This window comes from Acipenser ruthenus, chromosome 9, assembly GCF_902713425.1.
Source record: "Acipenser ruthenus chromosome 9, fAciRut3.2 maternal haplotype, whole genome shotgun sequence".
Lineage (NCBI taxonomy): Eukaryota > Metazoa > Chordata > Actinopteri > Acipenseriformes > Acipenseridae > Acipenser > Acipenser ruthenus.
Genome location: NC_081197.1, coordinates 37755638 through 37773734, shown reverse-complemented (window position 1 = coordinate 37773734; position 18097 = coordinate 37755638). Strand labels below are relative to the sequence as shown.

The following is an 18097-nucleotide window of genomic DNA, read 5'->3' as shown; positions in this document are numbered from 1 at the left end:
CAGGTAATTTCATTATCAACACATTTACACAGGAATGTAAATCAACTACTCCTATGCTTTCTGAATGTAGAGTGCACAGAATGCCAAACTGTGTAAGAGTAAACTATACATGCAAATCTGGTTATCTGGGTGTTACACACTGCAGCTTAATCAAGCATATCTGTGACAAAATCAGAGCTATCAGTAACACCATGACCTACATCTTATGTTTGCTCATGTAAAAATGTAAGCGTGACATTCAGATGTACACTACATGACCTGTGCTAAAGAATGTCCTTGGCAGATTTCATTCTTCGAATAAAGGAAAATAATGTTAGCGTGACATAGGCAGACTCCATGCATACATAACCACAACATGAATCATGCCACCATTCCCCCTCTCGGAGGCATATTTAACAGACTTTTCACGACTTCAGTTTACAGTAACTACCTACTCACAAGAGCTTAGAACACATTTAATTAACCAGATATGTCTGGGCTTGTTACGATCTGAAATGAGGTGTGGTTACCGGGAAGACAGTGAAAGTTACATAACCTACAAACCTACACACAGGGCATGTGACCACAGGTGAGTTCTTGGAACTGCTGACATCAATACACAGAATAGAGTATGTGTTTGTACAGATCGCTGTCATAATAATGCAAACACCCCAGTTAGAAAACATTTTACTGCAGTTCTGTGCTGTTAATACTGTGTGTAGTATTCAGTATTTTCTGTGGTTAAAATAGTTCATTAGAGTGCTGTATGTTTCAACAGGAAAGATATTATTGAAAAGGTATTATTGTTTATTTAGCAGGCGACTTACAGACTAGGATGTGTGAACTATGCATCAACTGCAGAGTCACTTACAACTACGTCTCACCCGAAAGACAGAGCACAAGGAGGTTAAGTGACTTGCTCAGGGTCACACAATGGGTCAGTGGCTGAGGTGGGATTTGAACTAGGGACTTCGTAGTTACAAGCCCTTTTCTTTAACCACTGGACTACACAGCCTCCTAATGCACTACTTCAAACAGTAGTACATACAAATTGTTCAGTTTTAACAAAAGCGCAAAAAATATTTAACCATTCTGGAGCGTAATATGAAGTAATTAACTGGTTATTTCATAAATAGCAACCTATTTATAAACTAATAAAAACTAAAAAGGTATTTTGCTGATTTGCTGTGATAATATTTTGCAATGGAGGATATTTTAAAAGTTTATTATGCATGATAGTGATAAATAAGTAACTGCTAATTAATAAATCATGAACAGCATTTGTTAACGTGTTAATGAGGGTAGTTGAAATATATATTTTTCTTAATCCTGATAAAGTCACTATGATGCAAGTCTTCTGCTAGCTCAAGTAGGGATGGGAATTCTACTTGGGTATTTCTTAAGCTTGTTCCTCATTTTTATTTATTTTATTATTTATTAAGCCAGAAAGCTATAGTGGGTTTTAGGGCAAATCCAGATAGACCTCTGGGAGTTCGAGAACCTTTACTCAAAAGTTTAAACAAAGAAAGGGGATTAGATGTTTAAACAAATTCAACTAATTCTAATGGACTACTTGCACTGGCAGTACACTAATAATGACTTGATTAGAGAGTATAGGGATGTGTACACTAGTCCACACTGTAGTAAAGATTCTCATTCCTCCAATGCTGCTTAAATATGATTTTGTTTATCAGCCCAAAGACTGATATGGGTTCATTACATTCATTGATTACCAGCTATAAATCTGTACTACCAAGCAACAGTTTGATTAATTATTTTGGGCATCACTTTGTACGGACTACATACAATGCAATATGTCTTGAAGAGTGTCTTTTTATATGTATCTAAAACTGAACTGTAATAGATAGACATCCCATACAAAGATCAGATTTTGGAACTGAAACCAGCTGACAAAAACACTAAAAATTCACAGCTGCACTTTTTGCACATGAAATAGGGAAGCAGGAAATCACAGCTTCCTTAAGAATTTTTTTAAGTACAAGATAGGAACACCTGTCCACCCATGTCTTGAAGAAGTAAAATGAAACGAGTACAATTCTTTGACAAATTAACTTAAAAAAATAAAAAAAGTGTATAACAACACTGAAAGTTCACTGTGATGTCCATGTTAAATCTCCTGGCTACATGCATCCAGTAGATGGCGCTGGTTTACTCATACAACTGAAAGTAATCTCTCACAGTATAACCATTAACAAGCTAGTTCAAACTTTATTAGAAACAAACACCTATCAAAAAATCTTCCTTTCCTTATACAAAACAGGTGAGAATGTGATCATGCTAAATTGGGTAACAGATTTCCAATTTAGCCTGGCCACATGTATAAATGAGACAGTTCCTCAGGTCATCTTAGGAATCAAGGAAAGTAGGCGGCTATGTTATCTGGCATGGGTACTGTGACAACTGTCTGCTTAGGCAAAGCTAGTGAACTCCTGACACAGTTAAAGAGCCAGTACTTTCTGTTTGGTTTATGTGAGTACGCTCCACACATAAAGTCACTGATTCCTGCATTTACTATTCCAGTCTCTGCTTGACAGCTGAACTACACTTTGACTGTATTCCCAGATCAGAGCTACATGGCCATCTCTATAGGCTTACACGGCTGGTGCCACCTGTCTTATCCAACTACACTGGCCTCAGTTGAAAACTTATGTCAGAGTCTCAGTAATTTTTATAAAGTGATTGAGCCTTTTATTATGTAAGTACTAGGCACATGGTAAATGCCAGGGCAACATCTGGAATGTAATATCATAGGGTCATTCCATGGCCACTCATTGCGTACCATATGCTTGACCATCTCAGATTGTGCATATCCACCCAGAAATTAGGTTGTATCTTTACACTGTACCTTAAGATCATACGTATATGGGCATTTTTTGTTCAGGGTTTGTAAAGTAGATATTAATTGTCCAAACAGTTTGTTCTTTAAAAAAGTCCTTAACAAAAGTTCATTAATAAGTATGCAGATGTTAGTTCAGGTAGACTTTCTGATGCACAAAATAACAGGTTTAGTTGCTCCTTCTGTTTACAGTAAGTTATACCCTTTTCTACAGGGGTGGTACCACACTTATATTAAGTATAACAGTTTGATTAAAAAAAACAAAACCAAAAAAAAAACACATAAGGAAAAAGACACTGTTTGGTCATTATTACATAGCAGTTACTAAGTGATTATTTGTTGAATAAGTAGCAGTCGATGCATTGTAACTAACTTTGCTAACTATCATACCAATGTGTGGTTGTCTGCAGGCAGCATGGTACAAGTATGTTGTCCTGAAGAAGGGTCTCCTTCTCCAATGCCTCCTGTAGCAGCTGACCTGCTAAAATCCAGTTTTCTGCAGTTGCTTCAGGTGGTGACTCTGTAGCCTGAGCTCCCCCGGAGGCCTCCTCACTTGAGTAGACCCCTGAGTCCGCACTATTTTGGCGGTCGTGCTTGACACTGGCTGATGCTGGCTCGATAGGGGGTGAAGGTTCAATGAGCTCGACATTCACCATCTCACAGCACAGCTCTCTCTCGACCTCCTTCAAGAGCAGCTCAGTGTACTGGAGATTGTACTCATACAGCTGGAACGAGAAGAGGGAAAATAAATGTAAAAAAAACCATTACCAGAACAGCAGCATTTTTAATGCCTACAGTAGAAACCAGTGGTGTAGCTTGGGATACAATATCATTGTTTTGTTCCATGCTGTCAGTGCTGTGCTAGGACTGCAGTGTTTTTGACCTTTAGCACCAAGCTTATATTTTTCTGTATTGTATATACAGTATATATATATATATATATATATATATATATATATATATATATATATATATATATATATATATATATAATCCAGGGCAGGCAATGGAATGTGAAACAAGTAATGTGATTGGTTGAGCAAGGTTCCAGCTGTCCGTATATTGGATGAATACAGACAGTTGGAGACTTGTCACATATTCAAAATCACTGCGCTGCCTCACATAATTTAATGTAGCCATCTTGTTTACAGTTACAGATTTATATTAACTATAAAACTGAGTGACCAATTACCAGCAAAAAAAATCCCTAAAGTAGTAAGTACACATGCAGATTTGGATGAAGAACAATTCATCCAAAACAGAAAAGAATACAAAAAATAAATAAACAAATAATAATAATTTCTCACTTCAAATAATGTATTTTTAGCAGTTTGTAAATGCTACAGAAAAACACAAAAAGACACTTCTGCACATTATCCACCCCTCTCCAACACAGACCTTAAAGTAAGGATATTTAATAAAAGACTACATTTTTTGCCCTAAAAATTATGTTGTTTTTTTCAGATCCACTGTTTGACCTGGATTATAAATGCAATAGGGCCCTTCAGGGTGTCCGTATATGTTGAATACACAGATTTCTCGGGGGTTGCACAATGCCCCGAAGGTCTGTATATGGACACCCTGTCGGGCCTTATTGCATACATGTAAAACAGTTTTTGCTCAAAAGAGTCAACTTCCCAACGTTTTGGTGTTTAACATACCTTTGTCAAGGGAAAGTGTATTTGAAAACAAATAGCAGAGGACCAGGTACTTATAGGTTTTTGGTGCAATGGTAGCTACACTCACTTATTTCTATTTAAATCTATTAATGTGTTTGTAATATAATGTACTACATAGTTAATGATGTAACAATCTATTATTCCTTTCTATTTGGGCTTCATAGCATGGAGTCAATTTATACATTTATTTTCCTTTATTCTTCTGTATTGTACATTACCTAATTGTATTTCTTCTATTTCTTCATTTTTTGCAAACTGTTGAAGTATTGGTGGATTCGTGTTTTACATTTCTACATTTGCATTTTGATTTTAAATAATTAAGCCAAGGCTCTGTATGCTTCGCCCAGGTAGCCTATCCACTGTCATCTAAAAAGATACAATGAACTGTGTTTTTTCTCTTTCTCATTTTCAGAAATCTTTTTTAGGCTTTCCACAATAATTGTTTCCTTGTGTTTTTTAATTAAAGAATTGCAGAAATAAACCAGTCTAGCTGAGTTTATTAAACAAATAGCCCAATGTTCCTTCTGTAACATTCTGTCTATATGTTTCTAAGAACAGGCTTGTTAGCAACTGTGAACTGAGGCCAGTAAACAGGATGATTTTGGGGAAATACTGACTTCTGAAAACCAAACAAACAAACAAAAAAACAGCAGCAGTTGTGTGGAGCGGTGCTACTGTATGTTGGAGGATATACCTGCATGCTGTCTGGAAGCTGTGAGAAGAAGCAATATTTGTTGACTTTGTAGATCACATATACACCATAGGAACAGAAGAGAAGCAGTCCTACTGAAGAGAAGAAGATAAGCAGGGCCATCCTGACTGGAGTTAGGCCTGTTATTGGAAAAAAATCCTCTATTAGTACAAACAGTAAAGCACATTGACAACTACATTTCACGATACAAAAAGGCTTAAACTTCAACTACTGTAGTGTACTTTATATCACTTTCATCATGCCACAAATGTGGCCCTGTCGCTCTGGGATTTTCCTGCATACAGAACAAAAATAAGGCCTCTCTCTCTCTCTCTCTCTCTCTCTCTCTCTCTCTCTCTCTCTCTCTCATTCTCTCTCTCACTCTCTCATTCTCTCTCTCATTCTCTCTCTCTCTCTCTCATTCTCTCTCTCTCTCTCTCTCTCATTCTCTCTCTCTCTCTCTCTCTCTCTCTCGCGGAGGATTGTGGGATTGTGGGAGGAGCTTGCGGAGAGGCGGTAGCGTTTGAACGCTGGTGCTAGGAGAGTGTTTTCGCTACTATTTTTTTTGCAAATTTATATATTTAATTGTTAATTGTTTAGTTCGTTTATATATCTTTGTTTCGTTGCTTTGTTTGTACTTTCCCGTTTATAGAGTAGTGTGTGTGTGTGTGTGTAGGTCCCGTTATGGGATCTCACTCTGGAGGGCTGGGGGCTCTCAGCCGCCGACACGGGGTCAGCTGCTTGCCCGATGCCGGCGTGTCGGTGGAGGAGTGCCTGCTGGCAGTGGGAGAGGTGGTCGGGTGTGACAATATAATATCGGCATCCCGTATGAATAAAAGGTTTGTCGTGTTTTTAAAAGAGGTATCGCTGGTCAATCAACTAGTGGAGGAAGGTTTTTCAGTGAAAGGAGATTTTATTCAAGTATCCCCCTTAGTAACCCCTGTTACCAAGGTAATCATGTCTAATGTGCCGCCATTTTTAAAAAACGAGACCTTGGCAAATGAACTTGCCCGATATGGCAAACTGGTGTCCCCAATTAAAAATATACCATTAGGGTGCAGAAATACAAGTGTTAAGCACGTCCTGTCTTTTCGGAGACAGGCGTTTTTGCTGCTGAATAACCCGGGGGAGGTGATTGATGTTGCTTGGAGCTTCAGTGTGGAAGGGACGGGCTGCGTAGTGTTTGTCAGCTCGGATACAATGCGGTGCTTTAACTGTGGGGAACAGGGACACCAGAGGAGAGCCTGCCCGAGAAAAAACAAAAATGAGGAAAGGCAGGAGCAGGGTACTGATGGCAGGGAGGAGGCTGGGGATGTTGGGGGTGAGCGGGAGGATGAGGCTGTTCCCCCATCGCAGCGCCAGCCGGAGTCTGCAGAGACCAGAGAGCCGCCGATCGGGATGAAGCCGCCCACACCACAGCCGAGGCTGAAGAGACTCAGCCACGGTCCGGCACAAAATAAAACTACCGAAAATGATGAGGGTTTTGTGATGGTAGCTAAAAAAAGACTTAAAAAACAAAAAAACAAAGAAGTTGCAGATCTGCCTAACAGCGAGCGGGGGACGGAGCAGAGCCCCGAGCCTGTGCTGGAGGGGAGCCTGCAGTCTCAGGCAGGGGGGTCTGTCCCTCCTGATATGGAGGGAGAGGGGAGCGGCACGGCGACGGGCTTACAACCCGGCGCGGTGCAGCGCTCTTCTCTCTCTGAACCCCAGCAAGCGGAGGCAGAGGCAGCGGTGACGGCTGTGGCTGTGCTGGGAGGAGGAGAGGAGAGCGGCGCTGTAGAGGTGGAGAGAGCCGCGGGGGAGCTGGCAGCCGTGGACGGCGGAGCAGACAGCGAGGACGGAGCAGAGGAAATGGAGGGGGAGCTCTCTGACTCCTCGCTTATCTCTGACATCCCCGATAGCCAACCCGTTAACAGGGGGGAAAAAATCTATACCCTAGATGAATTTAAACAGTTTATGGAGAGTACAAAAGGGAAAGATCTGAGATTATTCCTCCACTCAGCACACATCGTCACACGAAAGGCAACATTAGAGGAGTTTGACCAGCAAAAAAGGTACCGTCTTAAAAAATATGTTCAAATAATTAAGAAAAAGATCGCTAATGTTGCCAAACAATAATTTTAAAAATGGATACTTCTTTTAAGAATTTTTTTATTGTTGCTTGTTTTACTCTGTCAGTTTTATTTTTTTTAGCCGCTATGGAAAAGTGCGTTTTTATTTCTTTTAACGTGAATGGCTGCAGGTCTTTTAAAAGAGCGCAGCTGTGTGAGTTTTTAGAGCAGAAGCGGGCGGGGGTCGCGCTGCTGCAGGAGACGCACTCAGACAGGGAGAATGAGGCGGCATGGCTGGCAGAGTGGAGGGGGCCGTGTGTGCTGAGCCACGGCTCAAGCACCAGTGCAGGAGTGGCAATTTTATTTAAGCCCAGCCTAGGAGCAACAATTTTAGATATTGAAGAAATTGAAAAGGGGAGGTTATTAAAAGTGAGAGCAAGGTTGGGTGGTACTGTATTTGTTTTTATTAATATTTATGCACCAAATAAAGGAAGGGAACGCATTTTAATTTTTAATAAATTAAAGCAAGCTCTTTTAAATATTGATAATGATGATGTGGTGGTGGTGGGAGGAGATTTTAACTGCACTATTGATTTTACAATGGATAGAAATAATGAGGAACCCAATCCCCAATCCTCAAGTGAATTAGCTGCAGTTTTTCAGTTCAGTGGCCTGGTTGATGTCTGGAGGTGTCTGCACCCCAATGCAAGACAGTACACCTGGTCTCATTGTCGCGCACAACAAATATATAGAGCCAGGTTAGACCGCTTCTACACATCACACACACATTTGAATAAATTCATTAAAGCCAATATCATCCCCCAGTAGCCTCTCTGACCACCACTGCCTGTTAGTTACAGTAATACTCACCACTGACTCTCACAGCACCTCCTACTGGCATTTTAATTTAAAGCTATTACAGGACACACTTTTTGTAAAACAATTTAATGATTTTTGGAACATTTGGAAAAAAGAAAAAACAAATTATAAAAATATTAGGCAGTGGTGGGACATTGGCAAAACGCAGATTAAAATCTTTTGCCAGCAGTACACACTCAATTCAACCGGGTCACTGAAAGCAGCAGTGAGAGAGCTGGAGTTGAAAATTCTCCAGTTAGAGAGCAGCCTGGACACAGACCACCAGGAGCAGACCCTGCAAACGCTGAGGGAGCAGAAACACATGCTGGGCAGCCTGCTGAAGGAAAAAGTGAAGTGGGCGCTGGTGCGCTCTCGCTTCATGGAGCTTAAAGACATGGACACCCCCTCCAGTTTCTTTTTTGGCTTGGAGAGGAGGAGAGCAGACAGCCGGAAGATGCACTGCGTCCGGACGCCTTGCGGCAGGGAGCTGTTCAGCCGGGAGGAGATCAGCAGGGAGGCAGTAAAATTCTATTCTGAACTATACAGCAAAGAGCCTTGTGAGCAGAAGGATACAGACCTGCTGCTCCAGGATTTGCCCACCCTGAGCGAGGAAGAACAGAACCAATTAGACAAGCCACTAACATATCAGGAGCTGACCACTGCTGTTACACAGCTTTCAAATGGAAAAGCTCCTGGCATTGATGGACTGCCCACTGAATTTTTTAAAAATTTCTGGACTGTGATTGGTGAGGACTTTTTGCAGGTGCTGGGAGAGAGCCTCCGAGATAAAGAACTGCCCCTCAGCTGCAGGAGGGCAGTAATCACACTACTGCCCAAGAAAGGAGACCTGTGTTTACTCAAAAACTGGAGACCTGTTTCGCTTTTATGTTCTGATTTTAAAATTATTTCAAAATGTCTGGCCAATAGACTAAAAATGTGTATAGGAGCTGTAATACACACGGACCAAACTTACTGCATACCGGGACGTTCCATTTTTGATAATTTGTTTTTAATTCGAGACTTTTTATCAATGGCTAAGACATGTGATTTGAATGTTGGGCTGGTTTCTTTAGATCAGGAGAAAGCGTTTGACAGGGTCGACCACACATACCTTTTTAAAACCCTGGAAGCCTTCGGGTTTGGCCCTGTTTTTATTTCTTATATCCAGCTTTTATATTGGAATGTTTTTAGCATTTTAAAGATTAACAATGGGCTGAGTCAGCCCTTCCCAGTGTGCAGGGGTATTAGGCAGGGCTGCTCCCTGTCTGGAATGCTTTATTCACTGGCCATAGAGCCCCTGCTGCACCTGCTGAGGGGCCGGCTGGTTGGCTGGGCAGTGCCCTCCTCACCCTCCTCTGTCACAGTGAAGGTGTCCGCTTATGCAGACGATGTGAACGTGTTTGTGTGCAGTGACGGAGACATCAAGGCACTACAGCAGAGCCTGCACACATTCCAAGGAGCCTCTACAGCAAGAGTTAACTGGGCAAAGTGTGACACCTTCCTGTCAGGCAGTTGGCATGATTGTACCCCCCCTGTCCTGCCTGAGGCGCTGAGATGGGATAGGACAGGTATAAAAGTGCTGGGGGTGTTTTTTGGAGTGGAGATATATATGCAGAAAAATTGGGAGGGCCTAGTGGACAGGGTGAGGGGGCGGCTGCAGAGATGGAGGGGACTGCTGGCCCAGCTGTCCTTTAGGGGAAGGGTCCTGGTGATTAATAATCTGGTGGCCTCCATGCTGTGGCACAGGCTGGTGTGTCTGGACCCTCCCCGGGGCATGGTGCAGGAGATCCAAAGAATACTGCTGGAGTTTTTCTGGAGAGGGAGACATTGGCTGAGGCCAGCGGTCCTGTATCTCCCCACTGATGAAGGGGGGCAGGGGTTGGTCTGCATTGCCAGCAGGGTGGCAGCCTTCAGACTGCAGGCGGTTCAGAGGCTCCTGTACGCTGGGGAGGAGGCTCATTGGAAAAGGCTAGCTTGTTTTTTCCTCAGCAGAGTAGGGGGGCTGGGGATAGACAAACACCTGTTTTTAATTGAGAGTGCCAGACTAGCTAAAGTAGGTCTCTCTTCTTTTTACTTGAGTGTTTTAGATGCCTGGAGGGCAGTGAGTGTGGCAAGAGATGAGGGGTCCCTGACAGGCAGGGTCCTGTTGGAGGAGCCCCTATTTTTCAATCCGCTCTTCCCTGTACGTTTCTTTCAGTCAATGACGCTCTGTGCCAGCTTTGTGAGGGCAGGAGTGACCAGGCTGAGACATCTTATCAACTTTGAGCTCTCCTGCTGGCTGACTGCTACACAGCTGGCTGGGCGGCTGGGCTGGCACTCTGAGAGACTGGCAGAGAAAATGGTCAGTGAACTGAGAAGTTGTCTTTCCCCCGAGCTCAGGGAGGCTGTGAGAGAGGAGATGTCCAGCGGCACAGGGCAGAGACAAGACTTCATCTTTCCAGGGCTGCTAGTGTGTCCAGCAGTAGGTGAAGGAGAGGAGGGTGTAGGAAACGAGGGAATGTTATTAAACCTAGACACAGTTAAAGATCTAACTCTTCATACAGCAGAGGGTAAGAAGATCTACCAAATTTGTGTGAAGGCATCACATTCCCACCAGTTGAGGGGGTTGGTGGATTCAAGATGGAGGGCATGTCTGGAGGTAAAGGAGGGGTGCAGGCCAGTATGGAGGGTGCTGTATAAACTGCCCCTCACCAAGAGAGCGGGGGACCTGCAGTGGAGGATCCTGCACTGTATTGTGTCCACCGGCAGGTTTCTCCACAGAGTTGATGCTAGCATTAGCTCAGAGTGCTGTTTCTGCTCTGCAGAGGAAACAGTGTTTCACATGTATAGTGAGTGTGTCAGGCTAGGACCACTCTTCCATCTCCTACAGGAGCTCCTGCAGGGCCTAGGCGAGGAGTTCACAAAAGAGCTTTTTATCTTTGGGGTTCCCTACAGTTTTAAAAAGAGAAACAGGTGTGTTTTAATTAATTTTATAATGGGTCAGGCAAAATTGGCCATTTTAAAATCCAGAAAGAACAGTATCTCTGGCGCCGGGCTGACTGATGTTGTGTTGCATTTCAGGGTTTTGGTGGTCAGCCGGATAAGAGTGGATTTTGAATTTTTTAAACTAAATAATAACCCGGAGGACTTCCAGGAGAGGTGGTGTGTGGGAGACACCTTGTGTGCTGTGAGTGAGGAGGGGGAGCTCCAGTTTTTGTTCTAGTTTTAATTTTATTTTTTATTGTTTTACAGTGTTTTTATTAATTTTGGCTTTAATCTGTTTTTAACAGAAAGAAAACACTGTGTTTTTTTAATTGATTTTTTATGATCCTTTTATTTTGGTAAAATCTATTTTTAAGGAGAACATGATGTATTTTAGGATTTTTTAATATTGCTAAATCTTAATTTTGTTATGTTTTACCTTTATTGAGTTTTAATGGATTTTATTTGGAATGTTAAATAAAGAATCTTAAAAGTCAAAGTCTCTCTCTCTCTCTCTCTCATTCTCTCTCTCTCTCTCTCCGAACATCTTGACAGAATTCCTACCATTGTCTTTGCAGGTTGTTAGCTGGCACACAGGTTCAGTGAATTGACTTCTCTTTCTAAATTGTATATTGAAGGCCTGGACCCGCAAACAGTACAGAGTCCAGGGTTCAAGGCCGTTAAGCAAGGCCGTTTCTGCATTGTTGATTGCAAGGGTCAGATTCTGTAAAAAAAAATAAAAATAAAAATACTGAATTGCAAACTGTACTTTATGCATAAAGACAGACTTAAATATACTGTCAATGGCCCATTAATGGCAGTGATAATACAGTCAAACCCTCAATACCGATGTTTGATTTTTAAACTGTCCAATCTTCCTGTTTCATTTCTCGCAGTTTTTGTTTTTATTTGTAAAAAAAAAAAAGGTCACAAAAAAGTTTCAAAAATCCTTAACAGTGAATATAATGACTGATAAATGTGATTGTTATGAAGCAGAGTGATAATAACAGAAGTGGTATTAACAGGAACTTGTCCCTATTCACTGATTATTGACATTAACAGGACTGACATTAGGTGGATTTCACTTCACTGTATTGCTTGACAATAGTTATTTGGGGTAGCATACCCTGAGCAGGTTTACCAGCCATTCTGGGAAAGCTGGCATCTTCCCAGTTTTCACCCTTCATTTTTTGTCTTAGTCAGAAACATTAAAATTGTAAATTGTCCCAGTTTTGCTAGTTTGTATTCACATTTTATAGAAGTTCAAAACTGTAGTTGTGTGCTCAACAAGTTGACAGCACAGTTTATCAAAAATAAAATAAATAAACTTATGGATTACTTAATAGTTCAATAGTTCTTAATAGTAGTTCTGTTTATGTGTTTAATAATTAATATTCTGTTTAACTACCTGGAACATGGCTAGGTTATTTTAATTTTAATTATTTTATCTTTGAAGTATCACCAACCAAGTTAGCCTTTTTAATTAAGTTCCTATTGTGTTTTGATTAACACAGCCATGTGATTGTACAGTACATAGCAGTAATACACATTACATAAATTCAATACTACCTCTTTTTTGGTTCCTTCGGGAACTGCGCATGCTCTTTGCTCTTTGATACCTTTGCTACCTTCTTTGCTACCTTTGCACATTGCGCATGCTCAACACATTTACGGTGCCACAAATAGCTACCCAACACCGGGTGCTGGGCAGTATTGTTCTAAATTGGTATCTTATTTTTAAAGTTTACTTGGGATCGTTTTCTTCCATGACAGTCTAAATAGTAATTTTAATCTGCTTTGTGGTGCGCTGTGGGTCTGAAGTAGTAGTTCTAGAGCGATTTGGTACCTTAAATACATATAATATTTAAACAGCTTTTTTTTTCAATTAGGAATGCTACCATAATTGTCTTCACCTCTTCACAAACATTTGTAATTTTGTAGTGGGACTCACTTACATGGCACTTATATAAAGTATATAAAACTTATATAAAAGTTTACTTTTTTGTATTTTTCAGGTGCAGTGTTTCAGGTTGCAAGATGGGCCCATGTCAGCTGTGTCAGCCAAGGACCTTAAAAACACTGATGTGTTTATATGTGCGAAGTGTGCTAAATGTAGCCTCAACATTGTTTTATGATCCTATTAGAACATTAGAAATTAAAAATGAGAACAGGCCATATATTTTATGTTTGTGTATATTAGATAATGACACCAATACCGAACCCTGTAAGACTCCACTTATTAAAATTGCTATTGTCAAGAGTTACGTCAATAAATTTTAAGTTTTACAACTTCTTTGTGTCTGTTCTTTAGATAGAAGAAATTGTTTAATATAGTTCATAACTAAACTTATTTCATAACAGGATAATAAAAAGTAGGCAGGCTTATACACATCCTTTTTGAATAACCATTTAGGTTATTGTAAAATGAAGGTGTTTGATCTAGCAGTACGCTGGTTACTTGCCATAATTAACTATCACATAATGAAAATAAAAATACAACGCCACAATTAACTACCTTCTTTATCCTACAGAATATACAATATTGGCATTTTCTAACCCCAAAATACAACTTGCCACAATTGAATACCTATTTTTTCCGACAGAATATAGAAGGGTGGTATTTTATGACACTACAGTATGATTTACCATCATTTACTACCTTTCTTTCCTATAAAAAACATACAAGGGTGGCAATTTCTGGCAAGGTGGCAAATCTTGGCAGTACAGCAGGGCACCTCTTACATTATTAAGTTAAACACATCATACTATGTTTTGCTCTCTAATGCATGCTGTCTCAGAATTTAGTATTTTAAGTCAGGCATAATATATGATCTGGAATAGGTGATTGTAAACTTGGATCACTAATACAGTACTCCTTCAAATAAACTTGTTATGATTTTGAATGTGCTGAGAATGGTATTATTGTCACTGCTTGCACCATGACACCTCTTCTGTACAAATAAAGCACTGAGAGACAGAGTCCATCCATTTTAAAAATATACATGTATAGCACGTATAAAAGTAAACCATGGCAAGCTGGTAGAATTATGAGAAAAGCACAGTAGACTGCACAAAGCAAAAGAGAATTACAAGAAGCGATGGCTAAACAGCAATGCACTATTAGGACCTACCTCAGCCGTGGATGTGTTTTTCCAGTAAACTATCAAGAAGGAAATTTTAATTAGAGTTTGCATCGACTCATTCTTATGGGTCAATGGATCAGTTATGTTCACTTTCAGAAGGCCATTCCTGGATTCAACATTGACTTTAGAAGGAGGCCCCAAGGCAGCTGAAATGTAAAAAGTTAATAATAATAATAATAATAATAATAATAATAATAATAATAATAATAATAATAATACATATTTCAATGTATTGTTTAATCTATATTGATAACTGTCAATAATTAAAATATATTTATGTATGAACATACAGCATTATTCCATTTCAAATAAACAAAGCATCTGTTTGTAACACATTTAACACACACATATGTTATAATCATACTCCACATAATTTCCTCATGAACGCTCCTAATTGTATTATTGTTTTATCTCCATAACCTATTGTAATGTTCCTCAATGCCCACCAAGCGGTATAAAGGCATTTCAAGGTCCCATCCAGGGTAATGGGTTGTGTTGTGGGATGCACCCCCATTACAGTTCATGCTGACCCCTGGGATATAAGTTTAAAAGCACTCATCCATCTGGGTATTGGACAGTTGTAAAGATGATGGCTTTGGAAGCATAAGAGCTGTTGTTTGTGTCTAATCTCTGCATTTTAACCTGCAACCCACACAAATTGCTCTGAACTACTGTGCTGCCCAACATCTAATAGTAGCCATTTTAGGTATAAGTGCTCATACAGTATGGCCTACCAAGACCTGTAAGCAAACCTTTTGCCCCATTGTAATTTTACAGTTTGATCTAATACATCTACAGTAAACTATTCTACTGTATGCATCTATTAATCTAAAAAATACTGTGCTTCCATTTCTCCCACCTAGGCTGACTCACTGTGTCACATTTTAGTAACTTGGGTTAAATTTACAGTGTCTATTTCAGATTTCTTTCTTCCCTTAGTTCCTACTGTGGAACAATGACTAATATTTTAGCATGCGAAACGAAGACCATTTGGTAAGGGTACAGTAGTTCATTAGGGGTTCTCCCAACAGCAGAACAAACACCCTGTTTGATATGTGTGAAGACTGGAGTTTCGTTTGCATGTGTAGTTTCCAGTAATATTTGATTACCGTGGGCTCTCTTCACAAAAATGTTTTAAGGAATTATTATTATGGACTATTGTTCTTTGGTTAAAGTGATTGTAGCTGCTGTGCACTTTCATTCATTATATGGAATTGATTTAAGAAATATTTCAGATAGCGTTGCACTTGCTTTGTCCCCACCCCACCAATGGCTTTTTTTCTGTCAATAACCTATCAGCTGCTTTCCCGATTGATTGACTGACATGCTAAGAACCAGAATAAAATACCAAGGAAGTGCAAGTATAACATACTTCACAAAAAAAAGGCATCTAAATTAGAACTTTCTTTAACACATACATGTCTGCTACAGCATGTGTTATTTTCCTAAAACAGTCCTTATCTTTAAATAACAATATGGCCGTAACTAGCTATGAGGACACCGAGGTCGTGTCCTCGGTTGTTTTTTTGCCTCATCAATGCTGATGCTCATGTAAAAGCTTTGGTAAAGTACAAAAGACTCCTTAATTTTCTCTGTTGGTTGTAACATAGATTTGGAGGTTGAATAGTAAACACCAAGCAGTCATATAAATACTGCCAGCTACAGCTTGAAACCTAAGTTTGACCTGGGTAGAATGTCAGCTCTGGTTATGACTCTGATTACCATATAAAAGTTTAAAGGTAACTCTTACAATGTTCCTCAGGACAGAACTTTAACTCTTTCCACTTGGAAGTTATATTTTTGCTTTCCGCTCTCAGGCGCAGGTATTGACCTCCAAAATAATGAATATCCTGGTAAGTGAAGTCACACTGGGTCTGTGGGATCCTGTAGCACACACGATTAAAGGAATACTCTTTTGAATGTCTATTATATTCACTGTAAAAAAAGAGAGAGAAAAACATTCAGAACATCAGCAGAAAGTAAACCAGCTTCTCAGTAAAAACAAAGAAAGCAAAATGCCTTACTAAATATACTCCGCAGTAAACCTGACACTCTCGTCATATTGTTGTGGGTCCCAGTCCCATTCCAAGATGTACTGAGTGTTCACAGCCTTGACTCTTATGTTCTGTGGAAATGGCAGCTCTCCTGTTACTAAAAAATAAGGATAAGATACATATTGCACTGGTCCTCTAAACATAGTGTTGGATTCTTAAAACAAGTGCTCTAAAAATCTAGTTTTTTTTTTTGGTGCTTTGAATTTGCACTAATGCTTTAAATACTACACACAGTAAGCAGTCACCCAGATGTGTAACACTATAGTAACACATGTCAAAGTGGATTATCATGTAAGATAAATATATTTGATTGGTATATTTCTCCAGATATGTAATTTATGACATTTGTACTGTAGCTGAATGTGGGGAAAATGAAAGGTGCATCGAGTCCTGAGAATAGAGCCCAGAGAATTAGAATAAGCTTTTGGCTCACCACCACAGAACTTCCCAAATAACTACTTTCTGTATTTAACTCTTACTTCTGATGGGAACCATGTTTAACATGAAAGCAAGATTTCCAAGGTTTTCTTTACATTAAGAGTGGTTTTCTGTTTAATCTAAACCTGTAGTTTTGAAAAGTTGGAATTGTTGTTACTGTTGAGCTTTGATGTGCTATATAAAAATTACTGATAGTCAAATATACTAATCAGATAACAACATAGGTTGTGTGTATTCTTATTCGCTCCAACGTCATAAAAACATCTGTAAAAACACATTTCCTCAAATAATATGTGAGAAAGATTCTGTTATGAACAACAATTGTGAAGAGTAATAAAATGTAATAAAAGTCAATACGTCAGTGGCGTTTGTTTCAAGCTGTACTTTCATTGGTGTAATTTATTCTACCGTAAAGTAAAAGGTACAAGAAACAAAGTCAAATAAATTTTCAATTTTGAAACTCCGGATGTCTCTCATTTGTACCTAGTGTCCCTCGATCAGCGAGATTTAAAAATGCTTAGCATAATAATGGAGTGAACATCGAATTATTATTATTATTATTATTATTATTATTATTATTATTATTATTATTGACGACAACAACAAAATACAGGTATGCGCTTTTCTGAGCACATCTGCTGTTAATCATCTTTCTCGGAAATGCTTATTATTCTTCTCGCGACTTCCTGTAGTGTGCTTACAAGTCTGCCCTTGTGTGTGCTATAGTGTATGAAAAGGAGCTTCGTCACATCACCAGAACAATGCTTTCCCTTTTGTCCTTACCTTTGTATACGTTTGTCATAATGAGTAGATCCAGGAGTAAAACCATCTGCACAGACATCATTTTCTTCAAGGATTCAGAAATTCCATGTTCTACACTTCCCCTGACATCAACTCTACAATGTGTCTGATACAGAAACCACAGAAAACTAGCAGATTTAGGGAGTGTCTACAAATCACTTTCACTAAATGCATTGCGTTTTAAGAGACGACTTTAAGAAGGAAATATGTTTGATCAATGTTAGAATTGCAGGCACAATTCAGACCTTCCAGCATTAAGGTTGATAGCTTAGCCGTTGCAGCTGAAAGAACACAAGTTTATCGAGGCACGCATTATGATTTGGTTAAAGGATTAAGGCCTGTATTTTACACTGTGGTCAACTTGCAGGCAAATTCCCTAGCTGCTCCATAGTTTGTTTATTCTTAGTTAATTTTTACTATATATTTTTCCATAATTATCCAAGATGACAGTGTATTGGATGCAATCGAAATCACAGAACACACTAATTGAGTTGATATATAGTGTGGTAAAGGCCCTCCTGTTAGGAATGGCCAAGGGCTTTATTATTATCACCGTTTCGTGTGGGTGTGCCAACAAACTCTCGC

The 18097-nt window shown here is 39.6% G+C and overlaps 1 protein-coding gene across 1 annotated transcript in view; it reads right to left on the bottom strand.

Annotated features, from left to right (window-relative positions):
• The window catches only part of LOC117405271 (interferon alpha/beta receptor 1b-like), a 43411-nt gene extending 25773 nt beyond the window's left edge, over positions 1 to 17638 (bottom strand). The window contains exons 1-7 of the mRNA XM_034923182.2: positions 17495 to 17638; positions 16244 to 16370; positions 15970 to 16154; positions 14208 to 14365; positions 11641 to 11800; positions 5210 to 5346; positions 3227 to 3561 (exon numbers count right to left, since the gene is read on the bottom strand). Coding sequence (XP_034779073.2) covers positions 3227 to 3561; positions 5210 to 5346; positions 11641 to 11800; positions 14208 to 14365; positions 15970 to 16154; positions 16244 to 16370; positions 17495 to 17555 — 1163 coding nt within the window. The 5' untranslated portion in view covers positions 17556 to 17638. The remainder of the gene's footprint in view (positions 1 to 3226; positions 3562 to 5209; positions 5347 to 11640; positions 11801 to 14207; positions 14366 to 15969; positions 16155 to 16243; positions 16371 to 17494) is intronic.
• Positions 17639 to 18097: the final 459 nt, after the last annotated feature.